The 19,586-nt window shown below is 51.6% G+C and overlaps 1 protein-coding gene across 3 annotated transcripts in view; it reads left to right on the top strand.

Moving 5' to 3' along the window:
• MINDY4 (MINDY lysine 48 deubiquitinase 4) overlaps positions 1 to 19,586 on the top strand; it is a 111,520-nt gene that overhangs the window by 64,534 nt on the left and 27,400 nt on the right. For 2 of the 3 annotated variants that reach the window (XM_076006327.1, XM_012735855.3), the window contains exons 10-13: positions 1,269 to 1,370; positions 2,958 to 3,021; positions 4,510 to 4,575; positions 10,127 to 10,194. In XM_076006327.1, the coding sequence (XP_075862442.1) occupies positions 1,269 to 1,370; positions 2,958 to 3,021; positions 4,510 to 4,575; positions 10,127 to 10,194 (300 nt within the window). Of the gene's footprint in view, positions 1 to 1,268; positions 1,371 to 2,957; positions 3,022 to 4,509; positions 4,576 to 10,126; positions 10,195 to 11,163; positions 18,264 to 19,586 lie in introns of those variants that run through there. The other variant, XM_076006328.1, reaches the window with a different exon arrangement.

Genomic DNA, 19,586 nt, shown 5'->3' with positions numbered 1-19,586 from the left:
TGCCCGGCACAGTGGGCTGTGCCCTGGTCTCCTGGTTTCCCTTCTTTTGCCCTGGAGAGGAGGGACATAGCTCGACATGGGGTTTGGGTTTTATTCGGTGATTGAAAGATGGAAAACATGGAACCCCCTCCTCTGTATTTCTTTGAGCCCCACAGGGTTTTCATCAAGACTTTTTTATTAGGAAAAGTCATACAAAAATTAGCTTTTGTATGACTTTTTAAAAAATTCACAGGATCTAGGGGCAGGCAAGAAATATAGCCCTAAGGAGGCCAGGAAATGTGAAATGGAAAGAAATGTCTGTATCTGACTATTTCCTTTCTTCCCTCTTGTTCACTTCATGCACCAGGCACCTCTCGGTCACCATTTTTATTGCAAGAGAGCTGCCTGCCATTTTCGATACTGCTCACTGCGTGACCACCTTAAACCCTTTGGTCCCAAGACTGCATCATGGCAGTCCGTCCTCACTCTGCCCCTGCCTCTTTGACTCTCCCCTCCCCTGCTTCTCCAGACACCTCAGAGTTCCACAGGGTTCCATCCTTGGCACTACCTCTGCCCTTCTTCTTCCTCCCTCTGGGAAATCCGTACCCAGCCCCAACTTCTGTGCTGGGCTTTCGACATGTCCAACAGCTTTACCTGGGGGTCTGCATGCACCTCGAGCTCAGTAAGTCTGAAGTGTAGCTCATCATCTGCCCTTACTAGCCACCTCCCTTAGCCACATACTCCTTATGTCAGTTGGTGGCTCCACTGTGTGCCCTCAAAAAACACGGAGGTTGTCATTGAATCCTTCCTATCCCTCCTCCCCACGCCCTGGATCTAAATATCCAGCAAGTCTGGCTGTTGTCCCGTCAGCACCTGGGAGTGAAGAGCCTGTACAAGCTGGTGTCTCCAGGGGCTCAGATATGAGCATGGCCACAGCCATGGCAGGGCAGTGCCCTGCAATTGCCTGAGATGGCAACCTTCCTCGAATGCCTGGCTTGGGCCTTTTGGGCCCTATCTGAACTCAGGGTCCTTTCTTACATATACTGCTGAGCCCCACCAAGCCTCTGGAGCCCCTTTGCTCCGGTGGGCACTTTCCTTAGCTTCCTCCTCCTCCTCCAGCCCTGCCTGGGGCCCTCCCTGCAGGCTCCTCCCTCAACCCTCAGCTGCAGAGCCCCTTCTCCCCAGGCTCTGCCTTGGAGTCTCTGGGCTGCAAGTGGCCCCTTCACAGGGCTGGAGGGTCTCAGCCTTGTGTCCCCATGAGCCTAAACCATTTCCTTTCTTGTCCTCAGGGGGCTGCAGCCTTCAGATGCCCACAGGACCCGTTGCCTCACCCTGGCCATCGCAGACATTGTGTGGAGGGCTGGGGGCCGAAAGAGAGCTGTGGTCACACTGTAAGTTGTTCCGAGGGCTGTGTCGCTACTGCTTAACCTCTGTTGGTGTAGCGGCAGGCAAGCTGGCTGTGTGTGTTCCTGTCCTTGGGGCCTAAGGACCATATCTGCATGACCTCCAGTACCCAGCCCTATGCCACGTGCTAGGACGAGCCCGAGTCAGCCCGATGTGCTGGGCAGCCCTGGATTGGGGGAGGGGCCCAGGCCCTCCACATGGCTGTGATGCCCTCCCTGGGCTCCAGTTCTCATCTTGGAAGGGCAGTCATGTCTACCTACCTTCCTCCTGGGGCGTCCTGGGTAACCCCTCTGAGAAAACCTCTGACCCTAGTAGCCAGGTTCCCTCTATATTTCTCTGATCTGGAGGCCTCAAAAAATAGCCCTCAGGTTGAGCCAGTAATGAGTGACTCCACCATACTGCTCTTGGTCCCCATTCTATAGAGGGAGGAGACTCAGAGAGATTAGCTGGAGCCTGGGCCTTGGACTCCATTGCCCATGACCAGTGTGGTCTTTCCCTGCTGCCTCTGTCCTACCCCATATAACCAACCTACACGGATGGTGCGCTGGCTTTCAGCCTGACCTGTCAGAGTATGGGCATCACTTTGTCCCAGCTGTGTGGCTAAGCATTAGTAAAGGAGGTAACTTTTGGGGCCAAGGCCCACACTTTGGAGGGTACATTGGTCACCATAGCATAGTGCTTAATGGAAGGGACCCTTAGAGGCAGACTCGACACTGTTGTTTATTGGCTGTGTGACCTTGAGCAATTGACTGTTAACCTCTCTGTGCCGCATCTGTTTACTCATCTGAAAAATGGGGATGACAATAATAATGGGGTGGTTATAAGAACTAAATGAGTCAATATAAAGAAATGCTATGTAATAAATATAATATCAGTTTAAATCATTTTATCAGTATAAATAGATGATAATAATAAATGTGCTTGGTGGACAATATCTGGCATATATTTAATACTAATCCTGGCTCTTAGTATCTACAGGGCAGCCTTGAGAACAGATGAGGCAGGAATTCATTTTCTCCCTGTCTTACATATCAGGAAGCAGAAGCCCAGAGAGGGGGAGGGACAGTGTCTGGTCCAAGGCTACATAACAGCTAATGGCACAGTGGGCCCCAAACCCAAACCTTTCTCCTAGTCCCTGCTGCATTGGGCTGTGTACCCACTGGGTGCTGCGGCAAAGATACTGACGGCATAATGGTAGGGAGTCTCAGGACAAAGGCCAGAGTTCCTCAAGTCAATGAAAAGGACAGGCAAGGCAGCATTCCTCAGTCTGGAAATAAATTTGTCATTTGTGGGTGAGAGTCAGACTTCCTACTGCCAGGGCTAGGGTTTGGTTATTCCAAGCTCTCCCTCTGCTGTCTTTTCCTTCCTTTTTTTTTTTTTTTTCTCCCCTGCTAGCTGAGTTCTCTTAGCCGGTAAGTTCAAAGTGGGGAAAATGAGAAACCCTTGGCTCCATTTTTTGCTCTGGAGCCACTTTCTTATTTGTCCTCCTTTAATGACACATGTGGTTTCACCCTGGCTGGAGGGCACATCTTCTTTCTATGCGCAGGACTCATGCACCTTCCTTTCCTTTTTAGGGCTTCGGGAATACAGCAGTTCAGTCCAACAGGGAAATACAAAGCAGATGGAGTCTTAGAAACAGTACGGCTTTCTGGAAAATTATCACGCAACCTTTGGCTTTGTTTGGGGACTGTCTCCTTTCATATAAGTAAATCCTTCCCTAGCTGGGGATGGGCTGGCTCTCCCTACAGCCCAGGCCCACAGTATCCTTGTCCTGGGATGGGGTTGGGGGTGGGGGCAGAAGTGGGGTGGGTTTGGGATGAGCTCATGCCAGAGCTGGCTTTATGGCCAAAATGCCAACTGTCTCCCTGTCACCTTGCGGGTGCAGAGCTGCAGTTCCACCAGCAGTCTGTACATCATGCCTTTTGGCTAAGCCCCAGCCTTCCCTCTCCTTCTTCGTATTTCTTTAGCGTCTTCTCTAGGATTGTCATGGGAGGATGTTGGGATGGGGGTGGAATAGGGGTGGGATGGAGAGGGAGAAGAAGTTAGAAAGTGGGGAGGAACTCGCAGCATAGAGCACCAGCCATAAAAGCAGACCCAAGTAATACAAAGTGAGGGGAAAAAATGAGAGACATACACTTTGGGATTTTTGAAAATATGAAAACAGTGAAGTTTTTCAGCCACCTCTTCACTGAGAATTTTTGCTTTAATTAATTAGTTTCATTTGACCTATGTTTAGGCACGTGTGGCCCTGTGACCCTAATTAAGGATCTCACATCGTTGAATGTTTTTCTAAAAGTGTTTTTTCCTGGCCTGCCTGAGAAAGCAAAGGAGACTCATAGCTGCTGCTTCCCATTGGGCTCAGGATATGGCCTGTTGGGCTTTGACCTGGCTTGGCTGTTGTGATTTGGATGTGACACCCACCCTACATGCCCCGACCCCCAGCCTCTTCTCAGATGTCAATGGCTCTCCCATGGGGGAGCAGCCCTCCCCTGTTGGGGCAATGCCTGATGCTGGATCCTTTGCTTTAGTCCCATGGTGTCTAGAATCCTGAGGACTCTCAAAGGAGTCCCAGGGCTGCTGTAGGGCAGACTACCCTAGAGACCCCAGCTGTGCTGGGCCAGCCTTTCAGCTGCACACAGGTGTGAGTGTGCTGCTCAGCCATGCCCTGGAGGATGCTGCTGTCTGATGCAGGGACATTCCCAAGTGGGATTTTTTTTTTTTTTTTTTGAGACAGAGTCTCGCTTTGTTGCCCAGGCTAGAGTGAGTGCCATGGCATCAGCCTAGCTAGCTCACAGCAACCTCAAACTCCTGGGCTCAAGCAATCCTCCCGCCTCAGCCTCCCGAGTAGCTGGGACTATAGGCATGCGCCACCATGCCTGGCTAATTTTTTCTATATATATTAGTTGGCCAATTAATTTCTTTCTACTTATAGTAGAGAACGGGGTCTCACTCTTGCTCAGGCTGGTTTCGAACTCCTGACCTCGAGCAATCCGCCTGCCTCGGCCTCCCAGAGTGCTGCAAGTTGGGTTTTGTAGCGACTGAAGCCAGGGCAGCATGAGCTAATCCAGGAGGGGCTCCATCCATGGGGGCTTGGGCAGCTCATACTGTGTGCTTGTTTCTTCTCAGCTCACACTCCACAGTTTGACCTGTTATGAGGAGCTGGTGACTTTTCTTCAACACAGCATTCATCAGGTATGAACAATAGTTTATTTTTATAGGCCATGCTTTACTAGCCTTCTCATTGCATTGTGGAAGAGAAGCTAGTGCACTGGAATTGGCATTTCCCCTTCCCCCAGGAGGAGGCAGAGAGGCTGGGAAAGGGCTGATACTGGCCCCCAGGCGGTGGGCTGAGGACACGAGGGTGATTTTGGCTAGAGAAGAATGGACTTGGTGGCAAGGAGTCCAGTTTCTGCCATTGCATCCTTGAGGGCTGGCCATGGAGACAAGCTCAGGGAGAGCCATAGCTAGAGCTGCAAAAAGCAGAGCTGCATTGGGTGGGGTTGGAGTGAAGGGGAAGCAGCTTGTAGACAGTGGTCACGAGAGCTCTCTGTCCCAGCGGAAGCAGCTGCCTCTGGAAATCATGAACTCCTAGTCAGCAGAGTGGGTCCTAGGCCTGGTGGTGGTGGTGGTAGGGGGGCGGTGAGGAGAAAGTGGCTTCTCAAGCTGGGTTAGAGGGCTTAGCAGTGTTGATGGAGATCCAACCCTGCTTGGTGTCCGTAGGGAGGCAGGGCTGGTCTAGGCTGGGACCCGGAGCCACCAATCTGCTGGAGGAGAGCTGTATGTCCACTCCTGGCTGTAGGCCAGGGCCAGACAGCGTCAGAGTCAAAGGGCTCAGGTGTTCAGGGTAGGGCTGTGGTATCACAGGCTTTGTAGAGAAGGGATTGCACATCCCAGAGGTACAGAACATGGTCTAGAGCCAGTCAGCCTGGCCTGGGATCTAGGTTCACCCTTTAGTAGCTCTGTGACCTTGGGCAACTTACTTAGTAGCTCTGTACCTCAGTTTCCTCATCTGTGAAATGTGGATAACAATACTGGTGCCTCCCTCAGAGCACTGTGCAGAATTCCTGCAATAGGTGTGCTTGCTTGGCCTTGTGAGGGATTGCTAGCTCCTGCTGTGGGTGTTACGCTTGCCACTGTCATGGTGGTTTAAGGGCAGCCTTGAGATGGGTTAGTGGTAGACATGTGGAAATGGGGGGAAGACTCATAGCAGGGGGTTGCGCAGAGTGAGCCAAGGCCAGGAGGCCCATGATGTGATCTCTGAGATCCCCAACTGCAAGGCCTCACGATTCTGATGTCTGTGTGTCAGGATTAAAGCAAAGAAAGAGCATCTGCTTTCTCTCCTGGGGTGTGAGCAAACCTCTGGGCCTCCCCTTGGCCTTTCCTTCAGGCTTCTGGGTGTGGGATCTGCTCTTTGAGGCCCCAGGGAAGGCACTGGAGGATTTGGTGGTCAACTGAGAGGGTAGGAGAACTTGCAGGATGTGGGACCAGGCCTAAAGCTCCTGCCAATAGAATACCCTCCTGCAGCACTTTTTGCCAAAGACCCTGAGGACCTGGCACAGCCCTAGGAAGTGCCCAGGTCCTGACAACACCAGATGTCCCTTGGATAGGAAACAGGGCCTGCTCTGAGAATAAGGGAGGCAGGTGTTAGGTCACTGGAGGTGCCAATCCCCATGAAGTCCTTTCATCTCAGGGCTGTTACCTCTCATGAAGACTCAGCCCATGGAGTGCCCCACGGCTAGGCACACAGACACAGATTAGGATGATTCCCTTTCCGCATGGGTTGCTCTGTCCAGACTGCGGAGGAGGTCAGTGGGAGGATAGCCCTGGACTGGCTGTTGCTTGCTCCCTGTCCGTACCTCTGTCTGGTTCTTCCTCAGAATAATCCAGCTGGCTGTCTGTTGATGCTATGTGTTCACTGCTTGGCCAAGGGTGGCCAGAAGGCCTGGAACAGGGGCCTGGGGACCTCCTCTGGCTTATTCCTTATTCACATGTGCCCTTGGGAAAGTCACTGGACTTCAGTTTTCTCATCCAGAAAATGGAATTTATAGCAGTTATCAGATAACTTCCAGCTCTTCACTCTCTAACCATGGTTCTCAAAGAACCGTAAACATATGGAGAAGCATGTTTTCTAAATCAAGTACCAGCAATCTGAATCAGCAGAAAGGAGACCTACTAGTAAATTCAGAACGTATGAGAATATGGCAGTACATGTGAGAGACAAGCAGAGCCTGATGGCGTCAGTGTGCAGCATTTGAGCAAGGTGGCCAGGACTGAGGACACCTGTACCACACAGGTGAGCAGAGCATGAAGCCACCACATCCAGGAAAGGGAAATAACTGGTGAGTCTGCTAGGAGCCCAACGAGGGGCCTGAGGGTACTTGCTCAAGTGACCCAAAGTTCTGAGGCTTGTCTCTGCCAACTGATGGCCCCAGGTGGCCCCTCAGCACCAGGGCCTCTGTAAGCTTGTCTGTAAGGTGGGGCCTGCTGCTTGGCCTGTACCTCAGGGTTTCAATGAAGCCTAAGCAAGACAGTGACTATGAAAGGGGTTCAGAGAGTGAGGTCTGCTCCAGGGCAAGGGGACTGCCTTTTTTCAGTAAGGCCTATGGACTCAAAGCAGTCCCCCTCCTCGCCCAGCTTTGGTTCTTGGTACAGAGGGTCAACATTTGGCCTTCCTCACTCTGGAAGGCAGTGTTTTCCCCCTGCAGTTTAATTTGTTTTTGCTGGAATCAGTTGAGCTGCCTCAGCACTGCCCTCACCAAATTCATTTTTCATGGCCTGGGCTTAAGAGGGATTCCTCGTGCCAGGCCTGGAAATGCATACTGAGCCATCTCTGCCCAAAATAAATAGCCTCCTCACCGTGTTTTCATTACCGCTCACGCTCTGGGTGAGGTGTCTGGCAGGCCCCTGGCCAGCTTAGGGATGCCTCTGCCTGCCATTGGAGTCCCTTGGTGGGCTCAGTTCTCTCAGAGCCTCAGAGCAGCACTGGAAGAATGGCCTCTTCCTCCTAAGTGGCACCAGACATTTTTCTGGACCCTAACAGTGGTTTCCGGCCCAGTTGCCTTGTCTGAGCTCGCCTTTCATTGCAGGCACATTGCCCTGTGGTCTCAGTGTCTTGGCAGCTTGAATTTGATGAGATAATTTTAATAAAAGTTTTAACAAACAAAATGGAATATTGGTACAATTCAGTTGTGTTCTGGCTAGAGCAAGAAGCTCCAAGCAGAGTTCGCTTTCTACCCTCTGCAGAAGGGCATGTCCAGGGCTCAGGGTGAGGTCTTCTTGAGGGTGACTAGGGGAAATTCTGGCACAAAGAGTAATAATAAATTTATAGAGGGAGCTGGGGCTTGCCATAGGCTTCTGTGTCCATTATGTAATTGCAGTCTGATAAGTAGGCGGGCATTATAAGCATGGCAGAAGAGGAAACAGACCACAGACCAAGAAAGTACCATGCTTCCCCAAGACAATGTGTAAGTCCATGGCAGAAGTACGTAGGCATTCCAGAGGAGAAAACTGAGACTAAAAACTCTTTGTGACGTCCCCCAGGGGAAATGAAAGTCATGGCAGAGTACGTAGGCTTTTTACGGAAGGGAAGATAAGGCAACATGCAATTCTGTAGCAGAGCTGTGATAAGGGGCCGGTGGCCCAAGTCCTCACAGGCTTGTGCCCCCTGTGTGAGGACATCAACATTTACAATTGTCAGAGCACTTCTACAGACACTGTCTCATAGAATGTATACTGTATGCCAGCCAAGGAAATTTGCCAGATGGGTCCTCAAGGTCCTTGTTTTGCAAATGGTGAAGCTGAGGGCAACAGAAGTGAAGTGACTAGCCTGAAATTGCAGGATTAAGATGAGCTTGATTTAAGATTATTGTTGATTGATTCATTCCATTTCTACTTCCACAAAAGGGACTTGAAGTTGCTTGTTAAAAAAAAAAAAAAGACATCATCAGGGCTCTTCTCTGCTGCTGCATAGTCAGCTTGCACTCTCTTGCCTCTGGGCCTTTGCATGTGCTTCTCTTCTTGCCTGGAGCAGTGTTCTCTTCTCTTCTGATTTCTGCTTGTCCCTTGGGTTTCTGTTAGACATGATTTTCTCCAGAAAGTCTTCCTTGGCACTCTCTCCCTCCCTAAGCTCTAAGTCTGTGTTGAAGGCCTTTCCTGCGTGTTTCCAGTGGAGCCTGCATTTCTATCATGGCAGAGCCCCTTCCCCACCCTTTACAAGTCGCTTATTTTTTCTTCCCTTGAGTTACTTCCCCAAGAGGATGGATACATTTCTACCTTGTTTACAAGTACAGCTTTAGCAGGGAACATCCTCTTGGTATAGAAATTTCACTCAGTAATTTTTTGTTAATGACTAATTGAATTACTGGATAAAAATAAAGATTATATTTTGAGAAAAAGAAAGAATAATTTTTTTATCAAGAGCTTGAGCTGCAATAGTTAACACACTCTAGAACACCATATTTGGCTCTGAGCTTTCTGGCAGCCAAGGCAAAAATGGAAATATGGTAAGTTATAAAATTCTCAGGAGAAATAAGCTTTTTTTTTTCTGATTTTAAGTTCAAAAAAGAAGCTAATTACACACAAGGAACACTGACTATTGTAATAGGCAGCATCTTCAACCACAGTTTATTGTACCCACAATGGGATGGCAGATGGTAAGGCCTTCATACTGACTTGCAGTTGAAGGATGGTTTTCCAGGGAGCAAAAATGGTTTATCCCAGTGGGCTGTGGCCTGTTGGGCTCACTGGACAGGTGGGGAGTACAGAACCAGCATCATACTAACCAGCATCATACACACACCAGCTAACACAGGTGACAGGCCCTGTTCTAAGTGCTTTACAAGGATTAACTCATGTAATCTTCACAGCCTGATGAGGGTAGGTACTATGATTATTATCCATGTTTTATAGATGAGAAGACTGAAGACAGAGGAGTTAAAGAGCGTCCCCATGTTCACATAGCTAGGAGTAGGAGAGCCAGGATTTAAAACCAGGCAGCCATGCCCCACCCAGGACCTGGGCTCCAGACCAGGGTTGGGACCAGGGGGAGAAGAATAAGGTGCTCACTTTGGGTGCAGTATTTAAGGAGGTGCCATAAAACTCAAATAATAAATGACATTTTAAAAAATTAAAAAATCCATGATGAAAAAAATATCAAAACTTTAAAAAAAGATTTGCACTTGCACGGCCCGCTTGCCTTGTCTCACTCAGATCTCAACTCTGCTCCAAACCGGCTCTCTGCTGCTCTCAGCATAGCATGGTTCTTCAGAGTAAGGGATCAGGAACTACATGGAGCCCCCTGGAACCCCACTGTGCCACCTACAAGCTGTGACCTCTGGCAGGCCACTCAGTGTCTGAGCCTCAATCCCTTACAGAGTGGAGGGCAGGAATAACAGCACTTCCCCCAGGTCTGGTAGAGTATTCAATGTGATAATGCCCAGGACACATCTGCACATATGGGGCCTGCCACGACCACTGCCGTCGCTTGAGCTTCAAGGACTCAAGTGGTGATGTGTTCTGTGGTGACCCCTGCATCACCAGCATTCTGCCCTGTCATCAGTCAGGCTGGCACACCTCCCATCCTTTAGGGGGTCTGCCCTGAGGCCACCTGGCAGCCTTCCAGGCCGGGCTGGAGGCAGAGGCTCAGGGCAGGCTGCTACCTGGGGTGCCGCCTCCACAGCGGTGTAGGGGCTGAGAGGAGGGAGGTGCAGACTGGATGGAGCTCATTCCTCTCTCCCCTTGCCAGTTCGAAGTGGGCCCCTACGGATGCATCCTGCTCACTCTGTCTGCCATCCTGTCCAGGTCCGTGGAGCTGTGAGTATCTTCCTCCCTCAACTTCCCCAGGGCCAGGCTGGTCTGTCTTGTTCACTGCGACCTCCCCAGAGCCCAGGGCAGTGCTTGGCATGTGGCAGGTGCTCAGTGAATGTTGTGGACAGGATGAATGAAGCGTCAGAGTAGAGCAAAGGAAAGTTGGCTGGTGGAGGAGAGAGAGCAGTGGCATTCTATGTATATGCCTGTCCAGGGCTACCTTCCCTGTGATCTCTCTATGTGTGCAGGGGACAACCTGAGAGGAACCCTCAAAGAGCTTGCACAGGACTTCAATACGTCCGTACTCCCCAGCCTGGGCATTCCTGGGGACTCCCCTGGTGCATGTGTAGAGGACTGACAATTGAGGCTGAGACCCAGGTGATGACCAAGGGCTCGGGGCGGGGAGGACTTGCTGTAGAGGACGGTAGTCCTGCAGCTGCAAGGATGAGGTTGGCATCCAGGGCCAGCTCTGGAGAGGTGAATGGGCAGGTGCCCGGGAGGCCTTGCAGGCAGGAGAAGTGGCAAGGCTGCTTGTCCTCATCTCCTCTGCTGCACCCCTGTGGGCAGGGTCCTGGCTTTGACTCTGCACATGCAGGTCAAATATGGCCCCCTAGGCTGCCCTAGAGCTGGAGTTCCTCCATAAAGCTCATTTTCTGGGAGCTTTCTAGGCCTCTTGTCTATATCTGTCACCTGGGCATTATGTCACCAGGGAGCATAACAGATGAATAAGGCATGAATAGTTGTGGAAAGTACAAATGATTGTCCCATTCACTTCCAAGCAGAGGATAGAGCCCTGAGGACATGGGGGAGGGGAGGAGGAGTGCTTCTTATTTTGGAAGGTTCTTGGTGGGGAAGATTTAGAAACACCTTTCAGTGGGTGGCCCCTGAAAAAGGGAGGCAGAATGAGTAGCTTTGTGGTGCCCAGGCTGGGGAGGCCACAGCAGAAGGAGGTGCTTAACCTCCAACCCCGGCCAGCCCCATCCCTGTTTCCAGGGGCCTGTGCTGTGGGTGGGAGGAGGACAGCGGGGGATCTGCCGCCTCATGCGCTGGCCTGCCTACTGCTTGCTGCTACTGACCTTATTAAATGTGTGCGTGTACACAGTGCTTTCTAATGGCATTTTTCTTCTAATCCTGCCATAATGATATGTTTCATTCCTGGCAGGGACTCACGTGCATGAAGACCATAAGCTGCACTGCCTTCTCCCAGGCCTGTGTTTGCTAATCCCGAGACTGACAGGGCTAGGTGGGGTTCTCCGGGTCTCACTGAGGGGAAGCTGTGCTCTCAGGAGAGCCAGGAGTGGTGATGCCTGCCTCAGCTTTCTTATCTGTACAGGAGACCCTATGGCTCTGGGGGCCTAGGACTCTGCTCAAGTATGTCTGCTCCAGTGGTCACTAGATCAGCCTGGGAGCAGGGCACCCTGTTACACACATGCTCCTGTGGGTAGCCCTCTCACTTGAAAGGGAGGGGCTTTAGGGCTCCACGTCTAGGCCGCTCTTCACATTGTACAGAGCTAGAGGACTAGGGCTGCTTCTGCCCCCTCCCCTCCCTAGCCAGCCAAGCCTGTACCTGTGGGGTGCTGGTGTGGGGAAGGCTGCCCCTCCAGATCTGCACAGCCTCACGCTGATGGGCCTGAAGTCACAGCCCTGCCAACACATACACACACACACACACACACATATGTGGATACACACAGACACACATAGACATACAGATATACATGGCCACATACACAGATGCACATACATGGACACATATATATATACACAGACACACACACACAGTCCAGCTGTCCTCCTAGAGCACCTGAGGCCCTTCGCTGGGTCCTGTTGGCAGATGGTCTTGAGGACCCCTGGGGCAGCTTGGAACAGCCTGGCCTCTACTTCCCAGGGGACCCAAATAGAGACCCGTGTGGTGTTGGAGACGGGCTGGCAGGGCCTGAATCAGGCTTTGTCCTAACCCTGTGGTCTCCCCTTCCCCTCTCCTAAGAAGATAATGGAGAGGAAATTCTCATAGGCTGTAGGAATGATAGCAACCAGCATTTGTGATGCTTCCTGTGTGCCCAAGCCTTCGCCTTAACATCTCACACATGGAACTCTTGAGTCTCCACCGCAACCCTACTAGGTGGGCGCTGTTATAATCACTATTGCCATCCCTGCTCTTCCGATGAGGAATCAAGGCTTGGGGAAGTGAATAGTTTGCCCCAAGGTTATATAGCACGTAATCCCTAGGCTCCACTCAGGCTCTCTGGCCTGGGTGGAGCTCTCTCTTGCTTTGCTGTTTAAAAACTTGAACTTGTGAATAAGACGGACTTGGTTTTAGGCCTGACTCTATTCCTAAGTGGGAGTTTTTGCCTCTGTAAAATGGGAGTGGTAATTCCCAACTCATAAGATGCAGCTGTGCTTAGCACCACTCCTGGTGGGTGCAAGCCTTGAATAATGGCTGCTGCTAGTCCAAGCCCATTCTAGCCATACTCAGATGCCTCTGTGCCCCTTCCTGCCTTTTCTTGCTCTCAGTCCTGGCTTGGTGCCCAGTGGTGGAGACCATGTTGCCACCTCAGTAGACACAACCACAAGGATGTCCCCGAATTCCCAATGGGGCTTCTGCGGTGACCTCACTCTTGGCAGATGCTTTCTGACAGCCAGTGAGCTCCCTGAGTGAGCATGCGGTGCCGCTGCTGGATGGGCTCTACCCACTACCCCACCAGGGGAGTGTGTAGTTCAGAGGGATACTCGATTAGACACCCAATTCTCTAATTGGATCAAGTCTGAGAAAACTTGGTTAGACTGAGGGCTTCAAGTGAGGCACAGGGCAGGCCTCTGGCGGCCCCTCCAAAGGCACACTCCCTCCTGATTGCCACTGTCCCACGGGACTGTGGAGTTAGGGATATCTGAGTAGAGCTGATTCCTCTTCCCCTAAGGAGAAAAGACAGGAATGACAGGACAGGAACAGCCCGGGCAGTCGTGGTGCTGCCCAGATCCTGTGAAATTATTTCAAATAACATGTCAGCATTCCTGGCAGTTGTGAGGACTCCCGTGAAGAAGGTGTCCTCTTGCCTTCTGAAGGGGAGCCCCTGGAACTGCACAGTCCCCTCACGTGTCAGTCACACTGCACTCGGTGGTGCTCCCCTCACCCCAGCACCTCTGACTTCTGCTCTCTGGAGGGATGCCAGGCTCAGCTGAAGGTTTGCTGTGATTTACTGGGCAGTGATAACAGCCCTGGGACTGGGAAACTCACCTCCTGCCTGCTTTGGACATCAGGACATGCAGCTGCAAGTGTCACCCAGCTCAAGAGCCATTAGGCCTGTCCAGGGAAGCCTATTGGGGTGGCAAGTCTCAGGAAAGCATGTACTTATTGGCCACAACATAGCATCAGGAGACCTGGGTCCCCAACTCAGCTCAGCTGCCCATAAGCGGTGTGGCTGACCCAACCTGTGCCGTAGATTCTTTATCTAACAAAGGAGCTTGGGCTAGTGCTTTTTAAATTCTTTTTGTAGGAAATGAAATCTGATTTTTTTTTTCCTATAGAAACTTTATTCCAAAGTTCACTGTGTAAAATAAAGCAGATGTAGCAGACCGACTTTGACTAGAGCAGCAGAGGTGGGAAGGGGAGACCCCTGCTGCCCCTCCCCTGCCTCCCAATCTGGCACCTGCTCCCCAGCCATGGCCCCTGAGACCCCTCTTTGGAGCAGCCCCAGCCCTGCAAACACAGCTTAAAAACCTCAGCACCAGGCCGGGCGCTGTGGCTCACGCCTGTAATCCTAGCTCTTGGGAGGCCGAGGCGGGCGGATTGCTCAAGGTCAGGAGTTCAAAACCAGCCTGAGCAAGAGCGAGACCCCGTCTCTACTATAAATAGAAAGAAATTAATTGGCCAACTGATATATATATATAAAATTAGCCGGGCATGGTGGCACATGCCTGTAGTCCCAGCTACTCGGGAGGCTGAGGCAGAAGGATCACTCGAGCCCAGGAGTTTGAGGTTGCTGTGAGCTAGGCTGACGCCACGGCACTCACTCTAGCCTGGACAACAAAGCGAGACTCTGTCTCAAAAAAAAAAAAAAAAAAAAAAAACCTCAGCACCAGACGATCGCCAAGGGCCTTCCTGCTCTGGGGTTCAGATTCAGCTTTGCCAAAGAATCCTTTGATGCCGTTTCAGGGTGATCTGTTACTACTTTGGGCAGTTGAAAACATGTCCTGGTAGCCTGAAGATATAACAGTCTCTAAGATCAAATGTTCAGCTGGGGAGAAGCGGAGTCGTGGGCTGGGAAAACCCACGCCAGTTCTTCACAAGCACAGAGTGTGTACATGTGCATTTGTGGTGGTATCGCAGTGGCATGTGTGTGGATGGAAGAGATGGGTGAGACTGTGTGTCTGGGTGCAAGATGATGTGGGTGTTGGTGGTTCATTTGAGATCGTGCAAAGGACAACTTGTGTACGTGGGTGTGATGGTGACATGTGATAGGGCATGGTGGTCCCTCCTGGCAAGGGCCCTCTGACTCATGCCTGGGCATTGGAGGGCTTTCTCCTGCAGCCCAGAGGCTGCCCTCACTCCTAAGTCAATGCCTTCTGTCTGTTGGCTCTTCCTACCCAGAGCAGAGGCAGGGTGAGGACACCATGGGCAGATGAAAACCCAGCTGGGTGCAGCTGATCACTGCTTGGCTACTTCACCCTCAGAGGCCCCAAGACCATCAAGAAACAGGCCTTTGAGGTTTGTTTTCCCCAGGCTGTGTGCAAAGCCTTGTGAAGGTTTTATTTTTTCCTACTTGATTTCAAGCCGTTTATTTTCTTTTCTAAGATCTCGAATTGCTTACAGTAAATTTCATGCAGCATTTCATGCTCGCCTAGCTCTGCTTCCCAAACCACATGGCTAGAACTTTCCCCCAGGGAGTTCTCACAAGCCCCAAGGATGCTCAGGGTCCTAGGGTTGGGCCTGCCTGTGAGCCGGGCCTGGGCAGCACAGTGCATGGGCTGCTCCTGCCCCTTGGTGGAGCACAGGCTTGGCTGATGTGGTGTGAGAGACAGCGTGTGGAGGAAACCTCATGCAGTAGCCCCTTGGCCTTCATCACAGCAACTCCAGCTGCACAAAGGCCATCTTGAAAATCCAGAAGAGGGGGTAGTTTGTCACTCACTGAAGTAATGTTTGAATGGCACAAGCCAGGTACTGAGAACAAGGGGATGACACTGGTCGGGATCCACCGGGGTGCCTCTGTTGTTCTTTGTAACTCTCCCCAAGAGATTAAAAGCAATAGCAACAACAAAACAGTTTCTTTCTTTGTGAAAATAGCCCTGAAACTAAAGCCAGGCATGAATGTTGGCTGGAAAAGCAAGTGACAGAAGTTCACTTCCTAGCCAGTGTAAGCGGAAAACAAAGCTGCCCGTTAGGAGTGGCTTGATCCAGGACTCCAGACTTTGTCTTCAGGACTTGGTGTCCCTCATACTTTCTCTTTCCTCTTTGTTCTTCCAGCCCAGCTGTGTTCCCAGGAGGGCCCTCTGGCATGGCGGGCTCAAGGGAGCCCTCTAACAGCTCCTCAGCCTGCCAGGTGCTGGGCACCTATTCTGGCTTGGTCAACGTGGCCAGGCCTGGGCTGCCACATCACCTGTGTGTGGACATGGGACATCCCCAGAAGGCAGTCACAGCCCATGGAAGCCCACCACCCTGGCTAGGAAAGAGATGGGCCAGAGTCGGGAAACAGAATTGTGGCATGTATCAGAGAACAGGAGTGCAGATGTGGATTTGGGGGTGGGCAATAGAGAAAAGAAATCACCCAGCTTTCTGTTCTGGCATGGTTAGGCAGCGCTCACCCAGTGGGCCCAGCTGAGGGAAACCCCGTGGGTAGGTGGCTAGTGGGTGAGGACATGAACAGGGGCTGTTCTTGTTGTGATCCAGGTTCTTGGTGGTTCCAGATGTGCTATTCCTAACGGGAGGGGATCCGTAGGATGCTTATCTGTTTTCTTGGGACTCTGCTGAAACTCTTCCAGCCCAGAATAGTGGGGTGTGAACAGAACCACCCAGATCAGGAACCTTGGCCCCTGAGCCTACCTCCACATGCACAATTCTGGCTTTGTGGCTCCCTTGCCCTCTCACCTGGACAGGTGGTTAGGGCCCTTCCTCCACTAATGTGCTAAGGTCTTTTGACTATGCCTGGGAAACAGGAGAGGAACTTCCTCAATAAACTCCAACTCAACTTTAACACTGATTCAGATTAGGGTAAAGGCCACACTAATGAGCTCTTTCAGCAAAAATGTCTAAAAAGACCAAGGTGATGGGGTGGAAGGTGTACCCAAAGGGCTTGTGGGCACCTGTGCCATTGGAAATAGTGGACACTCCACCCAGACTCCACTCCCTTTCACTGATGTTTTCTCTCCCTGGTCCCTTCCCTGGCAGCCAGCTGCCCCTCTGCCCCCAGGGCTCCCCACAGGTAACAGAGATCTGTCCTGTAGATCTCTGCTTGGCTTCCTGTGGGTACCCTGTGAGACACCCTGACCCTGAGGAAGGCCAAGTTTGGAGGCTTGGCTGGAGGTGGAAGAGAGAGGGAGAGGGTCCTTGCTGCCACTCGGGGCCTTGGTGGTCTTGTGGCAGCTCGAAGGACAGGCCCACAGGCCTGGGGCTATCATCTCATTATAGTCGTGGGGACTTTGAGATGTGAAGGTGAGTTAGTGGCACAGCTGACAGCATCGCCGAGTCTCCTGACTATCAGTGCAAGACCCTGTGCCTGTCTCACATTCCTTAGGCTGGGAGGTAGTGACAGGTCTGCTTGGCTGTGTTTGCTGACTTGGAGAAGTGGGAAAATGAGGCCCCATGGTAGGTTCATACCAAACTGGATGGCCATCTGCCTCATCCTCCATCTGAGTTTGGCTGCCATGATCTAGGCTAAAGCAAGCCAACTCTGCCCGGGCCAGGTCCCCCAGCTGCTGAGATGCCATGTCACAGCCAATGAGCTGTGAGAGCGGTCATTTTGCCTGTGGACACCAAGTCTGTGGGCTGGATGGGAGAGGTCCACCTCCTACAGCAGAGAAGGGGGTCTAGGCCCAGGACACACTGGGGTTGGTGGCGGAGTGAAAGGTCTTCTGACCCTTGGTTCCGTGTGTGTCTCCTACCCCTACCCTGTCACCCAGGTACCATACCTCCTGGATCATGAAGGGCTTAGGTACCCAGATAAAGGGTACAGGCCTTATTGAAAGAGTCTTCTGTGTTAGGCTAGCCTCCCATTCACCTGGGATCCAGATTCAGGAAGCTGATCCACCAGGGCCTTCCTCACACACAGCTTCACCTGGAATAGGTGTGGACAGGCTCATGTAATTTAGGAGGCACAATTGCTATGCAGCTGCAGGGTCTAGAGCCCAGTTCTAGCTCTCAAAGTCAGTTTTTTGAGGCAGGCACACGAGAATCTGTTGGTGGGTGCCCTTAGGAAGGGAAGGAAGGAAGAGAGGAGTGATGGGGCATTTCTATCCCTGGGGTGGGGAGGTTATGGAGGAGGTAACATTTGGCAGGGCTCCGAGGGATGGGCAGGAAGGGTTTTGGCAGGCAGCAAGAGCAAAGTGGGCAAAGGCCCCTGGGGTCTGGTTGGCAGAGAAGGTGCTGGCCATGGTGGGGGGAGATGGTGGGAGGCAAGGCAGAAGATGGCTTCGGAAGGGCTTTGCCCAGCTCCTGAGGGGCTGGGCTCCTGCTTTCTCTTCCTTCTTCCAGGCAGGTCCCCTCTTTCTCCATCCTGCAGAGCCTTCCATCAGCTTCCCCTGCCTCCTGGATCCCATCCTAGCCCCTTCCTCACTGCCTGAAGAATGGAAACATCACTGATCCCTCTAGCCCATGGAACTCTGCAGTTTGCAAGGCCTTTTTATGGCCTAGTCCCTTATTGCTAGTGCCCTTATTGAGGTGGTTATTGCTATCCCCATGAGGAGATGACACACTGGAGGCTCAGAGATACAAAGCAGTTTGCTAAAGGTCACACAGCACGGGTGGCAGAGGGGGCCTGACACCTGTTTGTTCTGACTCATTGTCCACTCCTTCTTGGCCTTCCTGGGAAAATAGTCTACTCTATCCAGTCCTTTTCAGATATATACTTCACAGCTATATTTTGACTGCCTGGAGGTCTCAGTTTATTCTGAGTTCTTGGCCATGATACGGATGGCTGAGATTGCGGGAATCATGACCTCTCAGTCATTGTTTTTTGCTTTTTTTTTTTTTTTTTATTATTGTTGTTATAATAGGAAAAAGGAAGTGACATTTACTGAAGGCCAAATGCTTTATATAGTTCATCTCATTCAGTTCCCACAGCAATCTTTAATAGAAGGCAGCATGCATCATCATCTGTATTGCAAGTGGGGAAACTGAGGCCAATAGAGGGAAATAACTTGTAAGTGGCAGCACTTGGATTTGAACCCAGGGCTCCCAGACTTTAGAGCCCAGGTTCTCTTAGTTGTACCACAGCTACCCTTTCACTATTGATGTTGTCCTGAAAAGTCAATAGAAGTCCCACCAAAGGGCTATTATCTCTGAAGGTCTGAAGGCTATTATCTCTGCAGGTGGGTGGGGGAAGTGCAGGTCACACTGCATGTGAGGGTGCAGTCTCTGGAAGGGACGGGCAGGAGCTGGCCCAGTGGGATGTGGCTCCTTCAGGTCCTGTTGCCCTTGTGGTCAGGTAGGGGAGGGGTGACTGGTCAGGTCCTCCCAGGTGAATTACTGCCTATTTTAGGCTTGATGTTTGAACAGCAGAGTCATGGACTAGACATACTTGTTCACATCCCAGGAGGTCCCTAGAGATTTCTTGCTCCAGTCCTCCGGTTTTAGAAATGAGAACACAGGCTGAGAGAGAGATAGGGACTCACCCAAAGTTATTTGCCAGTTAGGGGCTGAGTAGGTGTTGGTTTCCGGTGAAGAGCTATGATGTATAGACTGGGACCATGTCTCTAGGCTACTTTGACTATTTTCCTTCTTACTCAGAAACTTCTGTTCCAGATGCCCAGGTTCACCTGGGAAGGCCTTTAGGTGAAGGGACAAGCTGCACTGGGGCTGATGGGAACTGGGGTGGGCCTCAGGGCTCCCCGGCCTGCCTGGACCTGGCTGGCTGACCATCACATTTCAGGCCACGGCAGACACTATGTGATGTTGGTGCTGGGGACACAGTCCTGGCCCTGTTGACTTAGTGTGATTACAAAACCACAAGTCCCTTCTCTTGGGGCCTTGGTTTCCCCATCAGTAAAATGGAAGCAGTGGTCTTGTTCTCTTGGCCTCACAAGGCTTTCAGGAGAAAGCTATGTTTGAAAGTGTCTAAGACTTTACAGATTCGAGGCTTATGCGTTGTCAGCTGCTCAGTGGCAGAGCCCCTGCCCCCTCTGAGATGTGTGACAAAGAGTGGGTGGAGAGAGGCAGCAGAGATCCAGGCCCAGCTATAAGCCCTAAA

This window comes from Microcebus murinus, chromosome 9 (assembly GCF_040939455.1).
Source record: "Microcebus murinus isolate Inina chromosome 9, M.murinus_Inina_mat1.0, whole genome shotgun sequence".
Taxonomy (NCBI): Eukaryota; Metazoa; Chordata; class Mammalia; order Primates; family Cheirogaleidae; genus Microcebus; species Microcebus murinus.
The sequence above is the reverse complement of the archived record's forward strand: the minus strand, read 5'-3'. Positions and strand labels throughout refer to the sequence as shown.